At 36.1% G+C, this 24,799-nt stretch overlaps 1 protein-coding gene across 3 annotated transcripts in view; it reads left to right on the top strand.

The window, feature by feature from the left end:
* PARP8 (poly(ADP-ribose) polymerase family member 8) overlaps positions 1-24,799 on the top strand; it is a 195,871-nt gene that overhangs the window by 97,163 nt on the left and 73,909 nt on the right. For all 3 annotated transcript variants that reach the window (XM_042233798.2, XM_012096951.5, XM_042233797.2), the window contains 5 exons: positions 2,487-2,524; positions 10,688-10,777; positions 11,335-11,405; positions 13,289-13,366; positions 14,652-14,746. In XM_042233798.2, the coding sequence (XP_042089732.1) occupies positions 2,487-2,524; positions 10,688-10,777; positions 11,335-11,405; positions 13,289-13,366; positions 14,652-14,746 (372 nt within the window). The remainder of the gene's footprint in view (positions 1-2,486; positions 2,525-10,687; positions 10,778-11,334; positions 11,406-13,288; positions 13,367-14,651; positions 14,747-24,799) is intronic.

Raw genomic sequence — 24,799 nt, 5'->3', positions numbered from 1 at the left:
AATCTACCTGTGTCTTTATTTAATGTGGATCTCTTAAAGACAGCGTGGAATTGGATCTGGCTTTTTAAAATCTATCTATCCATCTTTGCCCTTTATTCAGTGTGTTTAGTCCATCGGCATTTAAGGCAATTCTTGCTATGGCAGGATTCATACCATTTAGTATTTGTTTTCTATTTGTTCCTTGTGTTTTGTTCTTCTGTTCCTGCTTTCTTTGGGATTAAAGATTCCAGGATGATTTTAGAACTCCATGTAATTTATTATTGTCTTTAATCTTGTTTTAGGCTTGCTCTAGGAATTACAATGTATATTCTTACAATTTCTTAGAGGTATTATTTAGGGTTAATATTATACCATTTCCCGTAAGAGTAAGGACCTTGAAGCTATATATGACCGTGTAACCCTTCCCGCATATTATTCGGTGACTGCCATGGGTACTACATTTACATGTTATAAATCACACAGTGCAGAATTTTTACTTTAAACACCCATGTGTATTTTTAAAACATTATGAGAAATACAGTCTTTTATATTTTGTCAAACAAAGCATGACAGTTTCTGGTGCTCTTCATTCCTTCTGGGTATTTGAAATTCTAATTCTCAGTTAGCCTGGAGAACTTTGGTTGGGATTTCTTATACTTTAAGTCTGCTGAGCCATATTTCCACAATTTTCCTTTATCTGAAAAATTCTTTATTGGTCTTCACTTTGGACAGATTTATGGCCTGGATAAAGAATTCTTGGTTCACAGCTGTTGCTTCCCGTCCCCTCCTCCCGCCGCCGCCCCTGCTCTACTTTTCTCCTGTCCTGTGTCCTCTGTGAAGTGAAGTGAAGTCGCTCAGTCATGTCCGACTCTTTGCGACCCCTTGGACTCTTTGCGACCCCTTGGACTGTATAGCCCACCAGGCTCCTCTGTCCCTGGGATTCTCCAGGCAAGAATACTGGAGTGGGTTGCCATTTCCTTCTCCAGGGGATCTTCCAAGACCCAGGGATTGAACGCAGGTCTCCCGCATTGCAGGCAGAAGCTTTAACCTCTGAGCCACTAGGGAAGCCCCTCTGTAGTTTCTTACAAAAGCTTAACATTGATTCTTATTTCCCGTATATAATGTGTCTTTTGTTTCTCTTCTGTGAAATTTTTCTTTGTATTTGTTTCTCAGCAGTTTGATTATGTGTGCCTGGAAGTGGATGTCTTTGCCCTTATCCTGTTCGGAGTTTTCTGAGCTTCTTCAATTTACATGTCTATGTCTTTCACCCAGATTTGGAGATTTTCAGCTTTATTTTTCTGCATTATTCTCTCTTTTCATCTTCTAAAGCTCCGATTATATAAAGCTCTGATTTGCTGTTTTGTTAGTGTCCCACAAGACCCTGATTGTCTCTTTGTATTTGTTTCTTCTTGAGATTAGATTTTCCTTCACATCCTTAACCATACTTATTTACTGTTTTAACATTATTGAGAGCAATCTCATACACGAGTCAAATTTTTTCTTGAAGTAGGTTCAAGTTTTTTTTTTAATCTGTTAATATGTCAAGTAATTTGGCTGTATTGACTTTGTGAATGATACTTTATATAGGGTCTGTATTCTGTAAGTTTCTTCAAAGACAATTGATCATTTTTGGTCTGAACAGGTAGTTATTTTGGCTGAACTTGAACTCAGTTTTGACTTTTCTGTGACAAGTGGCAGCCGTACTGATCCATCCAAACAGCTAATACTGAATACGTGCTGAATATCATGCATATGTGTCTAGCATAGGTAACTGTGCTGAAAATACAAATATCGATGGACCTTAATTTCAAGTGACTTGCAATCTAGTTGATAAAGGAGAATAAACGAAGTATGACAAATCCCCATGTGTCATGAGATAAGTACAATGAAACAGTGAGGTTACCGAGAATGGAGTTGTTAAAAGTGATTTTAAAAACAACCCAATCCTTCTGAGTACAGGACGTAGTTTATTTACTATATATGGTGATGATGAGAGATAGGTTTATGAATCCCTATTAGTTACACTGTCACCATTTTGTTAATTCTTTAAAGTAAAGGACCTGTTTCACAAAGAATAACATATTATGAAAAGGCAATATTAAAAATAAATGTTTAAATTTATATATGTTTAGATCCTTAAGTGCCATACTACATGGGAGAATACTTCATTTTTGGTAAGAAAAGATGATTTGATAAAACCTACACAAACAATGCACATGGTTATAAAGAACTGAATGTTAGACACTGCTGAGATAAAAAGACCTAGCTATACTAAAAAAAGTATCACAAAAGATTTATATTACTATGTCATGTATTTAAAAAAATCTGTAAGATTCCTATGTCAAATATCAAAGATGTTTTCTAATCCATCTTGATTTCTGTTTATACTTGTGTCTGTATAAATTAATGAGTAACCTGAGGTTGTTTTTTTACTGTGTAAAAGCATGTCTACCTTAGTAGTAACTTGAGCCTGTCTTTTCTCTCCCCCCCGCCCCTTGTTTTAACAGTGTATCCTATTCAGTACATGTATCTGAAGATTACCCAGGTATGTTTTTTTTCTTTTTATTACAAATATTTATGCCATGATTCCTTTGCATATTTTTACTTCTGGAGATGTGAAATGTATTTAAATATATCCAGGGGTGAATCACTGGCAGGGGAAGACTTAAAGATATAATTCTGTTGATTGCCTGCTAGGTACATGTCTTACTTGAGATGCAGTCCAGAATCAAAATAGTTTCCCTGTGAAAACTATTCTTTCTTTTTTAAGCCCATATGATAGTGCCAGCCTATGTACTTACTTCATTATAGTTGAAATAAATGTTCTCTAAACTGGTTTAGTTGTTGGTTTGGGGAAATCATTTGGTTTCTCATAACCTAAAAATAATAGGCAGGAGCAACAGCTAAAATAACAGCTAAAAGTAATAGTAATAGTTGAAAATAACAGGCCGTTCTCAATTTCTCTAAGTCTATGTGTATGTGATAACACGCTCAGTTGTGTCCTAGTCTTTGCAACCCCACAGACTGTGGCCCTCCAGGCTCCTCCGTCCATGAAATTCTGCAGGCGGGAATACTGGAGTGGATAGTCATTCCCTTTTCTAGGGGATCTTCCTGACCCAGAGATCAATCCTGGGTCTCCCACATTGCAGGCAGTCTTTACTATCTGAGCCACCAGGGAAGGCTTCTCTAAGTGTATATATAATTAAACAATGCTTACAACCACCTTATGAGATTGTTACCATAATATCCCCATTTTACAGATGAATGATAGCAGTGCTATTAAGGGAAAGAGCTGTAATTTGAACCCAGTAGTCCAGAGCCCGTGGACCGTCCCACTAGACTGCACTAGGCTTGTTACATATGCACAGCTGTCCTCCCTGTGTGTCCTGAAATCAATTACTAGGTCCACAAACACTTGTGCATAAAAAGCAGAATGTAAGATCACTATAGATTCATTTTTTTATGCATCAAACCAGTGTCTTTCTTCAAGGCCATGTTCAGTCTTACTTTCTGGACTCACTGTAATCTCACCAGAGCCCAGGGTGTGTTTGCCAACATGTGTCATAATAATTTGAAGATATGAGCAAAATTTGTTTATCTTTAGTTCTTTTCTCACAAATGATATGTATAATTTTATCTTGAGTAAGAGCATGAGCACTGTAGACTTAGTGAAGATTGAAACTGTCTTGATTAGGGCTTCCTGGGTAGCTCGGCTAGTAGAGACTCCTCCTGCAATGCAGGAGACCCTGGTTTGATTCCTGGGTCAGGAAGATCCCCTGAAGAAGGGATAGGCTACCCACTCCGGTATTCCAGGGCTTCCTTGGTGGCTCAGATGGTAAAGAATCCTTCTTCAATGCGGAAAACATGGGTTCGGTTCCTGGGCTGGGAATGTCTCCTGGAGGGGGGCATGGCAACCCGCTCCAGTATTCTTGCCTGGAGAATCCCCATGGACAGAGGAGCCTGGCAGACCACAGTCCATGGGGTCACAAAGAATCAGAAACAACTAAGCACACAGTTTACCCCAAAAAGTGTAATGCAGGAATCTATTGTTTATCATACACTGTAGAAAAGATTAGCACATTTTATCTGCTTAGATTTCATATATATACTTTTTACTCCAGTATTCATTCCTAATAAAATCTGATGATTACCAAACTGACCTATGTGTGTTATAAGTTAAAGCCATAATTCTAATTCCTATTTTAATCTAACTATTTTGTTCATTTACTATGTATATTGAGATCATAATTTCTGTATAAAATGAGTAGATCGCTATAATTTTGATTATATGTATTTTAAATATTTAAAAAAATAATTAGTTAATAATGTGGTGTCAGAATATTGTAAAATTTATTTCTTTAGCTTTTAACCTAAGTATTTTCTGTAGCAATTTACATTCTGCATTTAACCTTTTTGTAAGATCAAATTTAATATTTAAAAATAATTTTCATAAGTCACAAATTCCCTTACAGTTACTTTGCTATGATCTCCATATATTTTAAGTGTAGCATTCTATAAAACTATTGTACAATTTTATAAGGAGAGTTATTCATTATTAAATATATACCTATTTTTAATAACAGTATCAAAAGTATTCTAGGCAGATATTATTGGAAGAACCAAGACATGAACTGTATAAAGAAAAAAAGTTTTTGGATTATTTTGCAATCAGCCCTCTCCGTTGTGATATAGTATGCTTTTGATGCTGAATGTTTGCTTAACTGTTAGGAAAATAAAAGCCCTACCTTTTTATTGTTCAGTTCAGTTCAGTTGCTCAGTCGTTTCCGACTCTCTGCGACCTCATGGACTGTAGCATGCCAGGCTTCCCTGTCCATTACCAACTCCCAGAGCTTGCTCAAACTCATGTCTGTCAAGTTAGTGATGCCATCCAACCATCTCATCCTCTGTTGTCCCCTTCTCCTCCCGCCTTCAACTTTTTATTGTAAATATAATTATCGTGTGTTTCATCTGAGATAGCTTCTAGAGATGTTAGCCATGAGTGATGCAGGACTTCTAAGTCAAGATGATAGAAATAATGCCACAAATCAAAGCCCAATTAAAGACAGTAAGTAAGTGAATTATTCTGTAGGGTAGGAAATATGACGGTGCCTTTAATTAAGGAAGCCAAATATTTAGCTCCCTCTTGTGGCCACAGGGTATCATTCTGGTTTTTCTTATACAAGAGCCCCGCTTGGAACTACGGTATACAGAAATTGAAATTGAAAATAAAGTATTGGTTAGCATTGGTGCTTTTTTAAAATTGAATTTTATTCATGAAGCAAGTTAGTAGTGAATTTCCAATATAACTTAATTTATTAAAAAAGTATGTAAATAAAACATGAAGGTGGAGAGAGAGGATCGGCGAATTTGGGGGTAGAACCAAGTATTTTCATGATTGAATTTATTCTAAATGTAGTCTATGTATAGACAGAACAAGTGTTATCATGCCGTTTTATACGTGAAGAAGTATGCCGAGAGAGGCTAAATATTCCCCAAGGCCGTGTAGTTTTGCTGGTAACCAAGACTCTAATTCAGTTCTGATTCCTGTCACTTCTGAAGATACTTCTGGAGAAGAAGTAGTAGCAGTATTTTTATGGAGCTTTCTTCAAAGTAAATATTACTGTGATAATATTTCCCCCATTATTAAATTTAATTCTAGTTATTTGTACTAGGAGTTCAGTTAATATGCTTGGTTTTTCACATAAATATATATATATACATATATATATAAATTATATGCTTGCTTTTCCTTCCCAGTATTCATACCTGTATTTTTTCTCCTCTTGCACTAGCCAGAACCTCCAGAATGATTTTTAATAATAAATATGAAAGTTGGCAGCTTCCTTCCTTTTCTCAAAATTAGTGAGCTTGCTTCTAGTCGCTTTCAGAAAAGCAGGTATCATTCCTTTTCTCATTTACCAAGCTTTTTCTTTTTAAAGAATGAATATTTGCAGTTTATCCAATTCTTGTTTGGCATCAAATGAGGTATCATATATGGTTTCTCCTCTGAACAAAAGGTGACGTTTATATTAGCAAATATTTTAATGTTGCTCTATAAGAGTTATGTGTATTTTGTCATATATTCTGTTATTAAAGACTTCAGATTGCTGAAGAGATTAAACTGCTCTTTGGCATTTGATAGAACTTGCTAGCAAATCTGTCTGAGCCTGGTATGTTTTCAGAGATTGTTCTAGGGCAGTTATATTTTTCTGCCATGATTAGTGATCTGTTCTTCTTCTTCTTTTTTTTTTTTTTCTATTTCTTTAGCCATTTTTTAACATGCGTTCTTCCTGAAGGTTCACTGTATTGGAAAAATGTCCAAATTTCCTTTAGCAATAAGTTTTTTTTAATAGTATTCAATCTTAAATCTAAAAATCTGCATCTCTGTGATTATTTCCCCTTCCTTATTTATATTATTTTATATTTGTTTTTGTCTTTCCCCCCATTTGTTTTTCTTCTAAAATGTTTGTCTGTTTTTAAAATTATTTCAAACAAATAGCTCTTTTATGTTGCTTCTAATTTCTAAATTCAGTAATCTTGATAGTACTTTTCTTAATTCCTTCTGATACTGTTCCTCAGGCTTCCCCCCCACACTTTTTCTGAATTTATGGCTTAATGATTATCTTATCATTTAAGTTTGAAACTGCAGTACAGAATTTTTTTTTTATCCTATGAACATGTATCAGCATAATGTTCCCAATTCAAGATTATACCATCTTATTTATTTCCTTAGGAGCAGATTTGCTATTTTATAGTTTAACCTATTAAGTTACCTGTGCCATCTATTGAAATTCATTTCATAGTTTGTTTTTGTGAAAATGAAAATTTAGAGGGTCTTTAAGGTTTAGGTATACAAAATGACATGTATATAAATGCAATATATATACTGGCTTTTCAAAATAGGGAAGAAATAGAGCAGCCTTCTGGTTATCTGTACTTCTTCATGGAGTTTATACTGTAGACAATTTTCTGTTTTTTAAAATTAATTATATTACAAATCAGGCTTCCCAGGTGGCACTAGTGGTAGAGAAACCGCCTGTCAAGCAGGATACCTGTGTTCGATCCCTGGGCCGGAAAGATCCCTTGGAGAGGGCATGGCAACCCACTCCAGTATTCTTGCCTGGAGAATTGCATGGACAGAGGAGCTTGGCAGGCTACAGTCCACGGGTCGCAAAGAGTCGGACACAACTGAAGCAACTTGGCACACATGCATGTATGTTACAAATCATAGGTTGTGACTCTGTTGTGACAGACCAGCAGAATTCTTTCTTGTGGGTTACCACCTTTAATTAGGACACTTGCCTACTGGAGGGTATGAATTCTCTCATTTCTCTAGTTTCTGATATTAAAAAAATAGTAAAGCATTGGTGTTTGGACTCAGACAGTTTCACCACTTACTATACTATGTGTAAACTTTTAATTACTTAAATAACTTGGGTGAATTAATTTCTCTGACTCTTGGTTTCCTCATCTTTAAAATAAGGATGATATTGATAATTGACTGGGTTGGATGGTTTATATGAATATCATATATGGGGGAAATATACAGATTATGTTATAAAATCAATACAGTTATTATCTGTAATTATTTCTGTGAAGTTACATGTTAGCTTAAATTAGGAATAGAATGAAATAGAATAAAAGCAGTGGTTAAAAACACGTGTTTTCATAGCTCTCTACTCATCTGTCTTCTGTGCACAGAATTTCCAGTAATGCTTGCATAGTCTGGCAGGGAAGGGAAGAGAAGAGAAAATATTCATATTGGTAACAGCCTTTAACAAGAATCTGTATAGGTTCTCGACAAAATGTACACATTAAAGAACCTAATTGTCCCTAGAAGCTTTTAGAAAAGAAAGTGGAGTCACTCAGTCATGTCTGACTCTGCGATCCCATGGACTGTAGCCTACCAGGCTCCCCCGTCCATGGGATTTTCCAGGCAAGAGTACTGGAGTGGGCTGTCATTTCCTTCTCCAGGGGATCTTCCCAACCCAGGGATCAAACCCAGGTCTCCTGCATTGCAGACAAGCGCTTTACCATCTGAGCCATAAGCTTTTAGAAAGAAAAGAAATTGTCAGCCCTAAACTCAAGTAGGAGAATTGCAGAGAAGGAATTTGAGCTTGAAAGCATTCTGTCTCTCACTGACTCATTCTGTTACCTTAAATGCATTGTTTACCCTTTTTGTGTACTGTTTTCCTACATCTAAACAAAGATGAGTATTATTACAGATGTCAAAATAGTTTGAGGAAGATTTAAAAATAGTTAGTTAAACAACAACAAAAGAAAACACAGAATCCATTCAGACAGCTGGGATGCTCCTCAAAGCTCCCCCATCAGCAAACCTCTTCCTTTTATAACTAAGCAGAACGTGGCTTAGATTTAAAGAGATCAACAGCTAATTGGTGGCAGAGTCTAGATTTGAAGTGCTTTGTCTGCTCTTCCATTTCTCTTCTTGACCTGGATATTCCTCTGTGATCTGGTCTGTTGTATTGTAATGGTGATTTAATGGATACTGTTATCCATTAAAACTGAAAACATTTTGGTTTGGGTAAATTAAACCAAAAGCAGAAATGGGAAGTGTTCTGATGCTTAAATACTAATCAAATACAAACCAGTGGAAAATCTCTTTAAAAATTGAATGCATAATTCAATTTTGCTGAATTTCAGTTTTGTTGAATGCATAATCCTATCTTTTAGTATTATGCAACATTTATTTACCAAATTATATTCTCTTGATTCACACCTCACTTGAGCCATTTAATCCTCTAAATTGAATTATTGACTTCCTTGTTTTCTTAAACAGAAAATTCTAATTTATTTGCTTCTTGATGCTTTAGCAGAAACCTCCTCATTTCATGACACCAAGATATTCCATGATACTGTGTCCACTTTACAAATTTTTCTGTATCTTCTAGTTGGTAGTTAACTGTTGCTTCTATTGTTTTAATGCTCTTTTTCTTCACAAGTTTGCTTCAGGGAATCCATTGTGCATGGGGAAAGCCTAACTAAATTGATTCCATACAAATAACTTTGAATCAGTGAGGCTCTGAATGAGGGTTAAGAAATTTAAAAACTGGGGTTAGAGCAGCTTTTGATCCTCACTTGAACATGTGAGGTTACCCACAGAAGAGACTTCAGATAAGCAAAGTTTCACCTAATATGACAAGACAGTAATTAAAAGTCATATAAAATATGTTTCTTAATCTGGGGTCTCACTAGATAAACATAGAAATCTCACACCCTCCTAAATGCTAGTTGAAAAAGAAATAAGGCAAAATTTGTAATTAGAACAAAGTAATGAGGCAAACCTACTTGGTTTCCAGTCCAGCCCAACCCCATCTCCTGTCACCTTCCTAAATAACTTAAAGCTTTATAACTCTTGAGAGTCTTTTGTGGCTACACTGTGAATACATATCACTTTCACTTACTCACTCCTCAAGGCCTAAAAACTGTACAGATGTATCTTTGGAAATAATGACTTAGCTTGATAGCTCTCACTGCACTGACACAATATTATGAAAACTTGGCTCAAGTTTCTTTTATCACGTATTCATAAGTCATCTGAACACTCATTTCTCCTAGCAGAAATTGATGCAGGCTTCTAATATTTGCTGGATGTATTTTGTACTTTCATTATATATATGTTTACATTTTTATACATCATTGATGAGCATATTTTAGGATCATTATTTAATGGTCTATTTAACTCTTTGTTGAACAGTTGTGTGTCACAGATGCCCTGTAATCATCAGTGAGCGAAAAATATAGCAACTGTGTATTATGTTACAACATGTGTGTGCTATGTGCTGTGCTCAGTCCTGTCTGACTCTTTGTGACCCCTTTTACTGTAGCCTGCCAGATTCCTCCTGGAATTTTCCAGGCAAGAATACTGGAGTAGTTTGCCATTTCTTCCTCTAGGGGATCTTCCCTACCCCGGGACTGAACCTGCGACTCTGATGTCTCCTACCTGGCAGGCAGATTCTTTACCACTGTGCCCCCCGGGAAGCCCCAGATATTATCACGTGCTGTGCTGTGCTTAGTCGCTAGTCATGTCCGACTCTTTGCGACCCCATAGACTATAGCCTGTCAGGCTCCACTCTCCATGGGGATTCTCCAGGCAAGAATACAGGAGTAGGTTGCCATGCCCTCCTCCAGGAGATCTTCCCAACCCCAGGATAGAACCCAGATCGCCCACGTTCCAGGCAGATTCTTTACCGTCTGAGCCACCAGGGAATTCCAAGAATACTGGAGTGGGTATCCTATCTTTTCTCCAGGGGATCTTCCTCACCCAGAAATTGAACCGGGGTGTCCTGCATTGCAGGCAGATTCTTTATCAGCTGAGCTATCAGGGAAGCCCAGATATTGCCATAGACTTATACCAGTATTGCAAAGGATGTTCTTCTGTCAGCTGAGGCAACCAGTCACTTCCAAATGATCCATTACTGCATAAAATGTTAGAGATGTGTTTGAATAGTCTCTGTGCTTCTCCAGGAGATGCAAGCATCTTTAAAGAAAACATTTATAATTAATTTGTACATTATTAATGTGCAAGAAAACCTGTAATTTCCTTCATTTTTTTTCCAGATTAAATCAGGATAATAGTGTGTACCTCATGAGTGTTGGAAGTGATGTAGCTATTCCTTAATTGTTTTTAATAAAGGTTGTACTTTTTCAAGTTACTATGCTATTAGTTGTCTATATTTCTTTGCAGATAATACATATGTTTCAAGTTCAGAAAATGATGAAGATGTATTAGTTACTACAGAGCCAATTCCAGTAATTTTTCATCGACTAGCAACAGGTAATGGGAATACACTATTTTCTTAAGTTCCTGGTTAATATTTTGTTGATTGTAGGTAGCTTTGTTTTTTGGTTTCTTTTAACCTATATAGTAGATATTTATCTTTGGAATCTATAAGCCTGGTTCTCCGTGCAAATTTTCTATTTAACATCACTAGTTTGTTTCTCAACAGTTTTGTAAATGCATAAATTAGTACTTTAAAAAAGTCCCCTTTAAACACATTATGTTGATATTTGCTTGTGAAAATATTATCATGCATAACAATACTGCTAGACAAACTGAATGTTTAAAAAACATAACACAACATAGATTCCATGAACTATATAGTGAGAGCCGAAGGAATTTGTACTGTGGCCACTTTAGTTTGACCACATTTTTATGGGCAATGAAAAATCAGAAAAGTTTGTATATAATTCTCTAACATAAGATAATTTCAAAATATTTCTCAATTCTCTTGCAAAAAAGAATCATCTTTGGATGTTTTTATACTGAAACTTATAAATGTTTGGTAAATAGTATACTGAAAACTAAAATGATCCTTTAATTATATATTTCAGAATTAAGAAAGACAAATGACATTAACTGTTGCTTATCCATAAAATCCAAATTACAGAAGGAAAATGGCGAGGTATGTGAAATTTACCATGTATTTGTGGTTAATACCATCATTGTTTAGATTAAGATTACATGTAGTGAATGAAGTTCATGCTGCTGGCTTAGGGATTTATGTATGGGAAAGATAGTGTCCTAAAATTAACTACCTTTAAAGTAATAGAACATCTGATTTAAATCTAAATAAAGTGTGTACAAACCCTAACTTATTTTCTGTATTTTCATCTAATAACGTAGTTGACTGAAGAGCACTTAAGTAGCATAGTTAGAATGACTGTATGTGGTATACATAATTTTGATGAGACCTTTAAAATTTTGTCTGTAAAAGATGGTCTTTCTAGTTAAAGGAGCACAGAGCTTGGGTATAATCTTACTATTTTTGGCCAGTGTTAAAAGAACAATCGCACCTTTAGGAAATTTACTTCAATCTGTAGATAAATACTGGGACATTAATCAAACAAAATGATGGTGGGACCAACAATTCTTTGATTTTAAAACTATACACTGGGACTTCCCTGATGGTCCATTGGTTAAGACTTTGCCTCCAAATGTTGGGGACATGCCTTGTAGCCATTAAAAACAACAGTAACAACATAAAAACAGCAGAAGCAATATTGTAACAAATTTAATAAGGATTTTTTAAATGGTCCACATCAGAAAAGAAAAAAAAAAAAAAGGATCAAGTAATCTTATAATAAAACAAAAACTACGCACTGAATGCCACCCTGCTTTCCTTTTAGTGTTATACCGTTCATTCTGTACTTCAGTAGCCAAAGTGAGCACCACTAATTTAGCATTATCATTGCTAAAACCAAAAACTATGTCTTATAAAACCTACATTCCCTTTTCAGAGAAGGCAGTGGCAACCCACTCCAGTACTCTTGCCTGGAAAATCCCATGGATGGAGGAGCCTGATGGGCTGCAGTCCATGGGGTCGCGAAGAGTTGGACACGACTGAGCGACTTCATTTTCACTTTTCACTTTCATGCATTGGAGAAGGAAATGGCAACCCACTCCAGTGTTCTTCTCTGGAGAATCCCAGGAACAGGGGAGCCTGATGGGCTGCCGTCTCTGGGATCGCACAGAGTCGGACACGACTGAAGCGACTTAGCAGCAGCAGCAGCACATTCCCTTTTTTAGGTTTTTGTTTTGTTTTGTTTTAATAATTTGAAATTTGGTCTAGAAAGTTAGGCATGATCACAAAACATCAAGTTAATAGATTCCTGTGTCTAAATGCAGCTACCTTTCTCTTAATTATTTTAGCAGGGCCCTGGGACAGGAATAGTTACTTTAGATGAATTTTTGTCATTTGTACTTTAGACACATAACAAATACGGTTCAGTTAATTAGAAACTCATACTTCAAGTATATTTAAGTAAACATCCTTTTGAAAATTGAAATTTAAAGCAAATAATTTCTACACACTGAAAGTTATCTTTGTAATGTATTTGTATGTATATGCATAATTTGATTTTTATATTATTAGATTCAAAGTGCCCTTTCTTTCATACCATTATGTGAAGTTGGCAGTGAAAGTGAGAACAGTCTGGGATAAATTATGCTGAGGAATTTTTTAACAAAAAATTGAATCAGTGTGAACTTGTCAGATGTTTTATCAGAACAAACCAAAGTTGTAATTGATGAACGTAGTTTTTTATATACATCAAATATTAAATCATAAAACTCAAGACCAGGTACATAGAGCTTCATGCACCCACCACAAAACTAACCTGTCACTGTCTTTCATTTTTGGTTTGCATTGCAGCAAGAATGCTTTTATTTAAAATTCATGTGGTATACACAAGACCTACCTTTTATGTCCATTCATTACCTTTTTTTCCAGAAGGAGGAAAAACTAGTTTGACCATTAAAATTGTCTTCTTACTCTATTATTTTCAGGAGTCGAGACAGAACAGCACAGTGGAGGAAGACTCTGAAGGAGATAATGATTCGGAAGAATTTTATTATGGAGGACAGGTGAGCACACGAGACTCTCCAGACACCCACTCAAAGGCAGAGACAGCCGCACGCGCTGTAGCAGAAATCTGTGCTTGTCATCCGAAAGGCCTATGTGTTCTGCAGCACTCTGTAACTAACAAGGAAATTCATATAATTTATCTGTCGCTCATTCTCTATATAGTTTCAGAAATTAAGGTTGCTTTTGCAGTTCTTTGACTGTAATCATTTATTTACATTGAAGTCATCTGCCTTCATTACAGATACTTTGCAGACAGCATCTTATTACGCTTTTAATTTTTACATCTATCAAGCATGTTGTGCTCAGTCAATGTTTTGAAATGGTGACACTAATAAAAGCATGGATTGTTTTCAGTAGAAGGTGATTAACCTTTATAAAAATTGATGGGCCCTTATTATTGAGCATCTTCATTATTTGTATTTACTGTCTTCCTTTTCCTCCTATACGAATGTAAAGTGTTGATCAGTTGTGATGAAGAAACATCATAAATTACATACATGGAAATGGCACTGCTGCACATGCATGTATTATACAAAATAATTCATTATATTTTTCTAGGATAATGTTGAAATTTTAAACTGAGCATTTGATTTTAGGATGTGGCTGTATAAGATGTTTTGTTCTGTTTTTGTAAATGTGATCAAATATGCTTTGTAATTTGGATAGAATAATGGAAAGGTAATTTGTTAAAGAGATGCTTTAAAGCCAAAGTTGTTATTATTATGTAAAGAATGCAAATACATTTATTCATTTAGGATAAAAAATTAGTAATTTGGTCTATCAAGCATATGCAAAGCAGTAGAGGTATGGATGGACATGAACAAAACTAGAATTCTTCTCTCCAGGAATGCCTTACTAGAAATGGGGTATTTTTCCTGAGATTCTTTAACCAGATAACACTTCAACAGTATTTAAAATAATTCTTCTAGTTTTGATTTTTGTTTACACCACTAATTCTTACAGAGGGGGAGTGAATGCTCTTTTCTCAGTCCAGAAGTTTTTCTAGACTATCTGCCATTTACTTCACTCATTTTAACAGTGGCATTTGTCTTTGTATCAAAGTAGTCAGATAATAACTTTTTAAGCATAATGAATTATACCAGATGTATGTGAACCTAAGAACTGTAGTGAATATACTGCTGAATTATCTATATATATTTTTTATGAAGGCAACAGAGAAGATGCCCATGGCAGAACTACAGGGTAACCTAAGAGATTGTTTATATTTTGCTTTTTTTGTTTCTCTTCACCCTAAGTCACTCCTAATTGATTCCTTTTCATCAGGTTAACTATGATGGGGAGCTGCACAAACATCCCCAGCTTGAAGCTGACTTGTCAGCAGTGAGAGAGATATATGGGCCACATGCAGTTTCTCTCAGGTAAATAAATACCTTTGGTGATTACAACTTAAAATTATTTGGAAAGTCATTGGAATTTTCTATTGGGAATTATTTAGGTGGAAATCTTCTCAGGCTCAATTATATTTGAAAGTATATGAGAGAGTCTGTTATGTTTCTGCTTAAACAAAATGGCATAATTTTGGCTATGATTACTTTTTATTGTACATGTAGTTTAAGATTACATTCATTTCACTAAAGAAATTATTTTGTAGAGTTAGTTTGATAAAATAGCAGTCTTAAGTGGCATCATTATCAATTCCTGTAATAGATTTGGTCAGCTGGGCCCACTCTGTTATCGTAAATCAAAGACACATCTGTGTGAACAATAAAAGTAAATAATGCATAACGGCTGGTATCCAGTCACATTGTGAGAAGTAAAGTGTTGAAAGTGAAGGTGTTAGTGCTCAGTTGTGTCCAACTCCGCGATCCCATGGACTGTAGCCCGCCAGGATCCTCTGCCCATAGAATTCTCCCAGCAAGAATACTGGAGTGGGTAACCATTCCCTTCTCCAGGGGGTCTTCCCGACTCAGGAAATGAACCTGGGTCTCCTGCATTGCAGGCAGATATTTTACCATCTGAGCCACTAAGGAAGCCCTTGTGATAAGTAATCTGGCTCCTAAAAAAAGAAAGGAAAAAAAGACATAACTTTGTGCAGTGTGTATTTGAATGATAATGTATTTTTTGTTGCAGTTACTTAGTTATTTGATGATAAATTTCCAAACCAATTTTTCTTACTTTAATCATTCAGAAGACCCAACTATCCCTATTTAGTCTTTCTTTTCTCTCTTTAATTTAAGAAAAAACTCTTTTTTGCCATCATGCTTGTATCCTCCCACCAGTCAGATCTGATTATTTAGATTTTTGTGTTCCTAAAGGGTGGGCTCCAAGTCTCCAGGCCCTTCTTACAGCCTGACCTCGGTTCCAGCCTCATCCACCCAAACCAGGATTGTTCCTGGTCTCCAAATAGGCTGTTTCCCCTTGACTTTGGCCATTTGCCCAACCAGTGCTTCCCTCTCAAACCCTGTTGCTGTCTTTATTCAAGCCCCAGTCCAAAGGTCAGCTTTTTTTTGAGCCTTCCTCTAAGCTCCAGTGCAGACTGGTTATTCTGCCCTCTGCCCTCCTATCACATTTGCCTCTTACCTCATTTATTATTCTCTTCATGTCTTGTCATTATTGATTTACTTCTCCCCCTCTAGACTCTTAATTCTGTGCACGTTTTTGTTGTTCGTGTACTTTGTTTTGGTTTGGTTCTCGATCCTGGTTTATAGTACAGAGCATGTATGAAATACAAACTGGAGGCTTCTTGATTGTTTTCAGTGGAACACCCATTAAAAATGTTCATATTATCTGGTTATATTTTCAGTGGACATATCCACATTTTGAGAAAGCAAACAAATACTTTTAATGGTTGGGAAGTATAACACAGCTGTAAGTTATTATTGCTAACTTTCATTTTATCCACAGAAACAGAAACTCATAACCACCTACAGCCTAAATAAGCTGGGGTTGTCTACCCCAGACGGGGCTTCCCAGGTGGCGCTAGTGGTACAGAATCCGTCTGCCAGTGCAGGAGATGTTAAATGACAAGGGTTTTATCCCTGGGTCGGGAAGATCCCCTGGAGGAGGGCACGGCAACCCACTTCAGTATACTTGCCTGGAGAACCCCATGGACAGAGGAGCCTGGCAGGCTATGGTCCATAGGGTTGCACAAAATCAGACACATGCTGTATATGTGACAGCATAGCACATATACCCACACCCTCTCTCCTACTCGTGGAGGAATATTAGATTGCAGTTGAGTGAGACAGATAGGGATTATACTTGCAAAAAGCAAATCTTTGGAATTTTCAAAGTTTTAGCAAATTAGCTGTGATTATTTCATAGTTGATCTATGCCTCGGCCAGAGGATAAGGAAGATGGAGACTCAGTAAGTATTATAGAGTGAATTAATGAAGAAAGCAATCAGTTCAGTTCAGTTCAATTCAGTCGCTAAAGGACGGAAATGGTATGGACCTAACAGAAGCAGAAGATTTTAAGAAGAGGTGGCAAGAATACACAGAAGAACTATACAAAAAAAGATCTTCACGACCCAGATAATCACGATGGTGTGATCACTCACCTAGAGCCAGACGTCCTGGAATGTGACGTCAAGTGGGTCTTAGAAGGCATTACTATAAACAAAGCTAGTGGAGGTGAGGGTATTCCAGTTGAGCTATCAAATCCTGAAAAATGATGCTGTGAAAGTGCTGCACTCAATATGCCAGCCAATTTGGAAAACTCAGCAGTGGCCACAGGACTGGAAAAGGTCAGTTTTCATTCCGATCCCAAAGAAAGGCAATGCCAAAGAATGCTCAGACTACCGCACAATTGCACTCATCTCACATGCTAGTAAAACAATGCTCAAAATTCTCCAAGCCAGGCTTCAGCAATACATGAACTGTGAACTTACAGATGTTTAAGCTGGTTTTAGAAAAGGCGGAGGAACCAGAGATCAAGTTGCTAACATTCACTGGATCATCAGAAAAGCATGAGAGTTCCAGAAAAACATCTAATTCTGCTTTATTGACTATGCCAAAGTCTTTGACTGTGAAGAAAGCAATAGAGATTATCCATAAATTGTTCAGGGATTCCCTGATGGTTAAGACTCCACACTTTCACTACTGAGGGCCTGCGTTCGAACCCTGGTCAGGGAACTAAGATCCCACAAGCTGCCTAAAAAAATAAATAGTCTGAAACAATGACTGATTTTTTTTTTTCTCTTTAGTTGATCTTTGCTTGAAATCTTAAAACTTTCAGTTTAGTTCAGTTCAGTTGCTCAGTCGTGTCTGACTCTTTGCGACCCCATGAATTTTTGCTTGAAATCTTAAAACTTTAATCATAGAAAATTAACCCTCTCTCCCATATACAAAGAAGTCTGTATATGATTAACCATGGGTTCTTTACCACTAGCACCACCTGGGAAGTCGATCACTCAACACAGCATAGAAAATTTAATTACTTTTCATCTAAAGTATGTAGCTTTGTTTAGAGAATCACTTTAGCACATGTTTTGATTGCTTTTAAAATTAGTTTTTATTTGTTTTAATACATATTTCCTGCTATCTTTGGTAAGGAATCTGCTTGCAGTATAGGAGATGCAGGTTTGATCCCTGGGTTGGGAAGATCCCCTGGAGGAGGAAGGGGCAACCCACTCCAGTATTCTTGTCTGGGAAATCCCATGGATGAACAGAAGAGCCTGGCTGGCTACAGTTCCTGGGGTCACAAAGAGTTGGACTTAGTGACTGAGTATCACACACACACCATGCTATCTAGGCCTCAATCATACCATTACTTATGTGTGAATATTTTTTAGTTTCTTCAGCAAGCATTTACTAAGTACTTATTTCTATTAGTACTTTCCATTATTGATAAAATAGTGATAATTTATGGACTGTTTAAATTAGATTACTATACAGAATTTCATTCAAGTGAAGTGTCTAAAGTCATAAGTGGTTTTGATTGTTTTCCTCTTGCCTCTTTCACTTATATTTTTGATCCAATTTAAATCTTAATGAATGCAAGTCATGTTCTTGTCTGCTGTAGATTTTCTCCGACTACAGAGGATGTTTCCAGAATAAATAAGCTCCCAGAGGCCCCATGATATAAGTGAATCACAGCAGGACTAGTTTGATTTACTTAAAATAAATAAGAATGAATTTACTGTCTGGTCTAAAATACCATGGCTTGGACACATGGGAGAAGGAGTAGTTAAGGCCTAAGGTCTTGGAGTCATCTTCTTTGCAAAGTTCTAAGTCTATTGAAAACAGACTGTTCTAATTAGCTGTTCTTTTTCTTAATTGAGGTTTATAAGAACTTAATGGAGTTTGAAGAGCAAAAGTACCTCAATATGCATAATAGGCTGTTTGGTATCATTTTTTTTTATGTGACATCTAATGAGAAAGGCAGCTAACCACATCTAAGTTCTCTGTAAGAGATGAAAATAACAGAGATTACCTCAATTGAGGCAAAACCCTCTTAAAGTAGGTGAAGGGGGCTTTAGCAAAAATGACTGATGATAAATTTATTACTTAAGTAGGTAATTTTAGTTCTACTTGGCCAAATCATTCTAAAACAGCATTCTGGTTGGGTTGAACCATACTTGTAAACATTGATGACAATTTTAATTCATAGGCACTTGTAAAGGAAATGAGTTAGGTCTCTGGAGGAACATGATCAACCCTCTAATCAGTGTGAATGTGTTTCATCTTGAATCATGCAACAAAATGAAGTTCTTTTATGTTTTTATTATAAATTTACTCCTATAATCAGTATTCATAAAAAATTGATCGGTGTCATTGAAAACAATTTGAGATTAATATTTTTAGAAAGTAAGGAATTACAAGTCACAAAATTCTCATTTGCTCAGGAATGAAATGACGCTGATAATTTGCTTATGATTTTGAAAGTTTTACACCAAATAAAATATCCTGTGCTTCATAGCCATCCATCATCCATTTAAAAAATTGAAGGCATCTGAGTAATATTCTAACCTTTTGATTGTGACTAATGCTTGAAATAGGTTGGGAGATTATAAGATTGTGACTATTCTGCATTTTGATCATTTTTTTGTGGTTGGATGGTTGTGTGTTTGAAATGAATGAATAATTTTGGAAGTGATGTTTTGGAGGACAGGGCGTACAGAAGATGTTTTTAAGGTTTGAGGAAGCTATACGACTATATGCAGGCCCACCACCTAAACATATATCTCCTGGAAGAGAGAGAAAGAAAATAAAAGGAAAGAAAAAGCCACGTAAATCAGAGTAGTCCACTTTAAATGTCTCTGGATTTCCATAAGTAGTGGGTTAGTAAAACAGTTTAACAAATCTGGCTCTCCTCTTCTGGAAGATGGCAGGATTGCATTTCCCTAGCTCTTACAGCATCAGCAGTGGACATGCAACCTCGTGTTGGCCAGTGAAATATGAGCCAAAGCGCTAGTGTGCGAGTTCCCATATCTTCAGGGCTCCACCGCTCTCTGGGCCCCTTAGCGACTACAGTGAATAGTGTTCTCTTTCTTCTGATTCCGCAGTAAGCAGGTTGTGTGAGTGAGATGTAAATCCTTTCTGGATGTTAAACCAGTGAGTGCTTGAGGATGTTGGTTACTCCAGTATAACTTACCCTTCTCTGAAGCATGTCATTCGTCAACAGATCTTAGGTTGGAGGTTTGTAATGTCCTCTGCATCACATTGATTCTCTTGCTTCTGCATCTGAGCTAAGGTGAAAACAGTCTGACTCTGAACACCAGGGGAAAGTGATAGCAGGAGGCACACAGAAGAAAGAAACAAAAGGGAGACTCTTTCAAAAGCACTGGCATAAAATCTAGGTACAAGCTTCAGAATGTCAGATCCCGACAGTCACCTCTGCTTCCAGCACCTCTGCTTTCCTCAAGCAAAACCAAGGAGTTTTAAATGGGGGGCAGAGTTTTAGCAACTGTTTACACTGTACTTCTTGTACACTCTTAGGTTAGATGGGTTTCCTTTCTTACTCGGATCTAATTTTTAAATTCGTCTCAGTCCTATTGTCCTTTAGAGAAATATATAGCTACCGTGAATACAGTCTTGCAAAAATGCCAAGATTTCTTCCTGACTACCGAGTTTGAATAATCTTGGCCCATTCACAAGCATCTCTCCCACACTGAGCATGAAACACACACTGAGTAGGCATGCAGAGACAGACACGCAAGCTGTTGAGTTTCAGATGTCAGGAGGAGGTGTATATTTCTTCGCAGAATATATTTCTTCTCAAAATATAACTGTCCAATTATTGAAAACAGTAACTAGCAATAGAAGTTTATTTCTCAAAAACTTGTGGTAGAGTTTCATGTATGTGTATTATACATGTGATTTGCTCTACAGTGGATAAGAGAAAGCTATATTTTTTATAACCAGAACAGTCCCTGCTAATTTTGACCAGATAGTATTATAAAACATCATGAAGAAGTGAAGTGAAATCGCTCAGTCGTGTCCGACTCTTTGTGACCCCATGGACTGTAGCCTACCAGACTCCTCTGTCCATGAGATTTTCCAGGCAATAGTACTGGAGTGGATTGCCATTTCCTTCTCCAGGGGATCTTCCCAACCCAGGGATCGAACCCGGGTCTCCCTCATTATAGACAGACGCTTTACTGTCTGAGCCACCAGGGAAGCCCATAAAACATCATAATACTATAATAAAAAAGCTGTGGTTTTATAGAGAAAGGAGGACCAACATAGACGGTCAAGTATTTAATATATTGTAAGTGCATATGTGGTGTCATTAATGAGGATGTTATCTTAATAAGCTCCGTTAAAAAATGGGAGAATGAATTGCTAAGAGTTCTAACTCATAGTGCCCTAAAAATGCCTATTTATAGAAAGCATATATTTCATACATATGTTCTTTATACATATGAACTAGATCACATGTAAATATTCAAAATCAAATGGCTGGATTTCAAGATCTGTCTATTCAAAGACTTCACTCAGATGTCTGGAAAGAAATTTGTGGAGCAGTTTTCAAGACCTCAGGCCCTAAGTGAAACAACTGCATCAGATCATTTGTGTCGCTTCCCTTCTCTTAAAAAAGTATTCAAGTTCAATTTGATGTGATCTTTTCACAATGAATAAATGCAGGCAGGGCACAGAATTATTTTGGATTGTTATAAACCCAACACAGCATTCAGTATACAATCAGATATCAGGCTTCACACTTCAGGTCGCATTCATATTTGAAGCATTTGCCTTGATTCTGCATTTGCTATTCATGAGATTGGGGCTACTGACAGATATTCAGATACAGAAGCAATCCTGAGACTGGGTCATTGCATCTGGGCAGACTGTAATCACGCTTTGTAATCTCGCAGTGGGAAACGTGAAATGAATGGCATTATATAAAAAGGGCATCACAACAGAAATTGGTTTGCATACACACAGTGTTGCTGTGAGTTCTTTGGAGTGTGGCATAAAAACAAACGGTATAACTATTTGCAAATCTACAGCTGCAGAATCCAGTTAATTGCAAACCTTTAATGCCTCTGCTTCCTTAAAATTCTGTACTCCTGCTCTGCTGTGGTGAAAGACAGCGCTTGTAACCCTTTTGTTCCTGTTTTTTTTTTTTTTGAAAGAAATTGACAGGATTAGAAATTAAAGATACTTTTAACTAAAGAAAGTGAAGAAGTGAAAGTGAGTCGTGCAGCCGTGTCCGACTCTTTGTGACCCCATGGACTCTAGCCTGCTAGGTTCCTCTGTCCACAGGATTCTCCAGTCAAGAATACTGGAGTGGGTTGCCATGCCCTTCTCCAGGGGATCTTCGCAACACAGGGATCAAACCCAGGTCTCCCACATTGTAGATAGATTCTTTACCATTTGAGCTACTGAGGAAGCTCTTTAACTGAAACAAAAGTGTTGAAAGAATTATAGAAAGAATACTTTAAAATTCACATATTAAAGGTTTTATAAAGAACATATGTCACATTCTGATCATAACTCTATGATGTGTTCTGTTGAAGTGGTCTAGAAATCTATTTATGAAGAAAACAGCTGGGGTAAGGTTTGTACTGACTTTTGTTATCTCTGCTGCCCTTTTCTCTGCTTTTGAATATACCAAAGTCTTGCCATCATAAGTAAATCCAGAGTTATTCTCCGCTCTGAAATTGGCAAAGATGGGAGAAAAAAATGCCTGGTGATAATGAGGATGTGGGAAATGGTCACTGTGAGAACCTGGCTGGTGTGATTATAAGTTGTTTTAACTTTTAAAAAATAGTAACCAAACAGTACATATTAGGATTACCAAATATAGTTATGCTATTTATTTCAGTCATTAATTCTGGAATTTATCTCTGAGAAGACAACTGCACGTAGACTTCTGTCCAGAGGGCCATTTATCAATATTAATAGTGTAAAAAAATTGAGAGCACCCTAATGTTGTATTATATAATTTTATTCATACAAATTTATAGATTTAAATTTATGGTTTTAAAGAATATTCCACAAGGTAAAAAAAGTACTCATTATAGAAAAAGTGGAAGAGCAGGACAAAAATTTTTACATACCTGTTATCCTTAATATGTATTATAATGATATATTAATATATGAAAGAGACTTGGATGAATGTAAAGGAAAACTACTGTGTCTGAGTGGTACTAAATTTTATTACAAGTTATTTATTGTCTGTTTTTCTCTTTCTCACATTTTATATGAGTCTAGATTGCCATTGTAATCAGAAAAAGATTTTTTTAGAAAATACTTCAGCTTTTTTTTATAAAATAAATGTTACCCACAGCCTATATGTAATATACAAGTCCTCTTCCTACTTTTTTGGTGTTCCTATTTCTATTTTATTTAAAAAAAAAGTATTTCACTCTCCATAATGTTTTGGTACTCTACTTGCTCAGTGAACAGTATTTCCCTCATGATACTAAATATTTTTATACCAACATTTTTAGTAATGGATAATTAAAAAAATTATACCATCATGCCATAGTATTTCCTTATTACTCAATATTCATTTTTTCCTAATTTTACTTTGTACATATTTGTTATAATTTTATGGAAATGATTGTAGTCCAGGTCTCTTTCCCCACCAGAATATCATTTGAACATCATTAGTGGTCTATCCTCATCATTGTATTTAATGGTTCCCTTCTGACGTGTCTGATTTTAGATATTTGACTTCTTGTATTTATGAATAGTATGCTGACGTTCAGGGTCAGCAAATTATGACCAGTGGGCCGTGGGATCTGTTTTGAACAGTTTATGGTGTTTGCTTTTCTTAAAGGGTTGTAAAAAAAAATGGCCCCAAAATAAAGAGAAATATGTGCAAGAGACTATGTGGCCTGTAAAAACTAAAAGGTTTACTATTTTGACCTTTACAAGAAAAGTTTTCTGAACCCTGAACTAGACTCATAAAAGCAGTGGTTCTTGTTCTTGATCCTTATTCTTGTCTTAGTTTCTGTATAGTTTCATAACTAAGTTGGCATATGTTTATATCTAAATTTGTGCAAGATTATAAAAATTTCTAACCTTTATGATTAAGACAGATGTTTTGAAGCATGCAATTAAAGAATTAATTCCTATGTGAATAATTTTATCTATTTTCTATAACATCAATATTTTGAAGCATGCAATTAAAAAGTTAATTCCTATGTGAATAATTTTATCCATTTTCTTCTTTATGTAACCTTTAGAAATGACCATGAAAAAATAGAAAGTGTAAATTCATAAATAATGAAAATGTGCTCAGTATTTTGATATATTTTTAAGGAGAGAATGGAGAAAACATAGAGGCTGGGTTATTAGTTTCTAACATGCTGCATTTTTTGGTCATTGATATAAAAAAGTAAAAGGACCCTCTACATTCCTTTATTCTTCAAGTTACATAAAACTATTTAATAATTATAAAAGTGCATTCTCTGAACCCTATAAAAGTGCCATAGTTGTGTACTACATTAGCATTATTTGAATATTATCATACACGGAACTGTTCATTGAGTACTTACTGTGTGCCAGGTACTGCACTTGACAGTTTTGAGATTGAATGCGAATTTTGTGTCTTAATTTCCACCAACTTTTCTGCCCTCTGGCAACTTGTTCTACTTTCCTGAACCTCAGTTTCCTCATTTGCGAATGAGGATAATTATATTATTGCTGTCAGAAGTTTATGATGAGGACTTAGTGAGATCATCCATCATTGTTTGACCTGGTTTCCAACACAAAGTGATAGTTTATTGAATAAAGAACTAAGCACCTGAATAAATATTTAAATAGGATGCATGTATTCAAATCCTGGCTCTGCTACAAAGCAATGACGGGTGAGTTACTTTATTACTCTGAGCCTCAGTTAATGAACGTGTAAATTGGAAATGGTAATAGTACCCTGGTGTCTCAGTGGTAAGGAACTCACCTGCCAATGCAGGAGACACAGGTTTGATCCCTGGGTTGGGAAGATCCTCTGGAGGAGGAGATGGTAACCCACTCCAGTATTCTTGCCTGGGAAATCCCATTGACAGAGAAGCCTAG

The sequence above is a fragment of the Ovis aries genome, chromosome 16 (genome assembly GCF_016772045.2).
Source record: "Ovis aries strain OAR_USU_Benz2616 breed Rambouillet chromosome 16, ARS-UI_Ramb_v3.0, whole genome shotgun sequence".
NCBI classification, from domain to species: Eukaryota; Metazoa; Chordata; class Mammalia; order Artiodactyla; family Bovidae; genus Ovis; species Ovis aries.
Note: the sequence above shows the minus strand (reverse complement) of the source record. Positions and strands in the feature narration are given on the sequence as shown.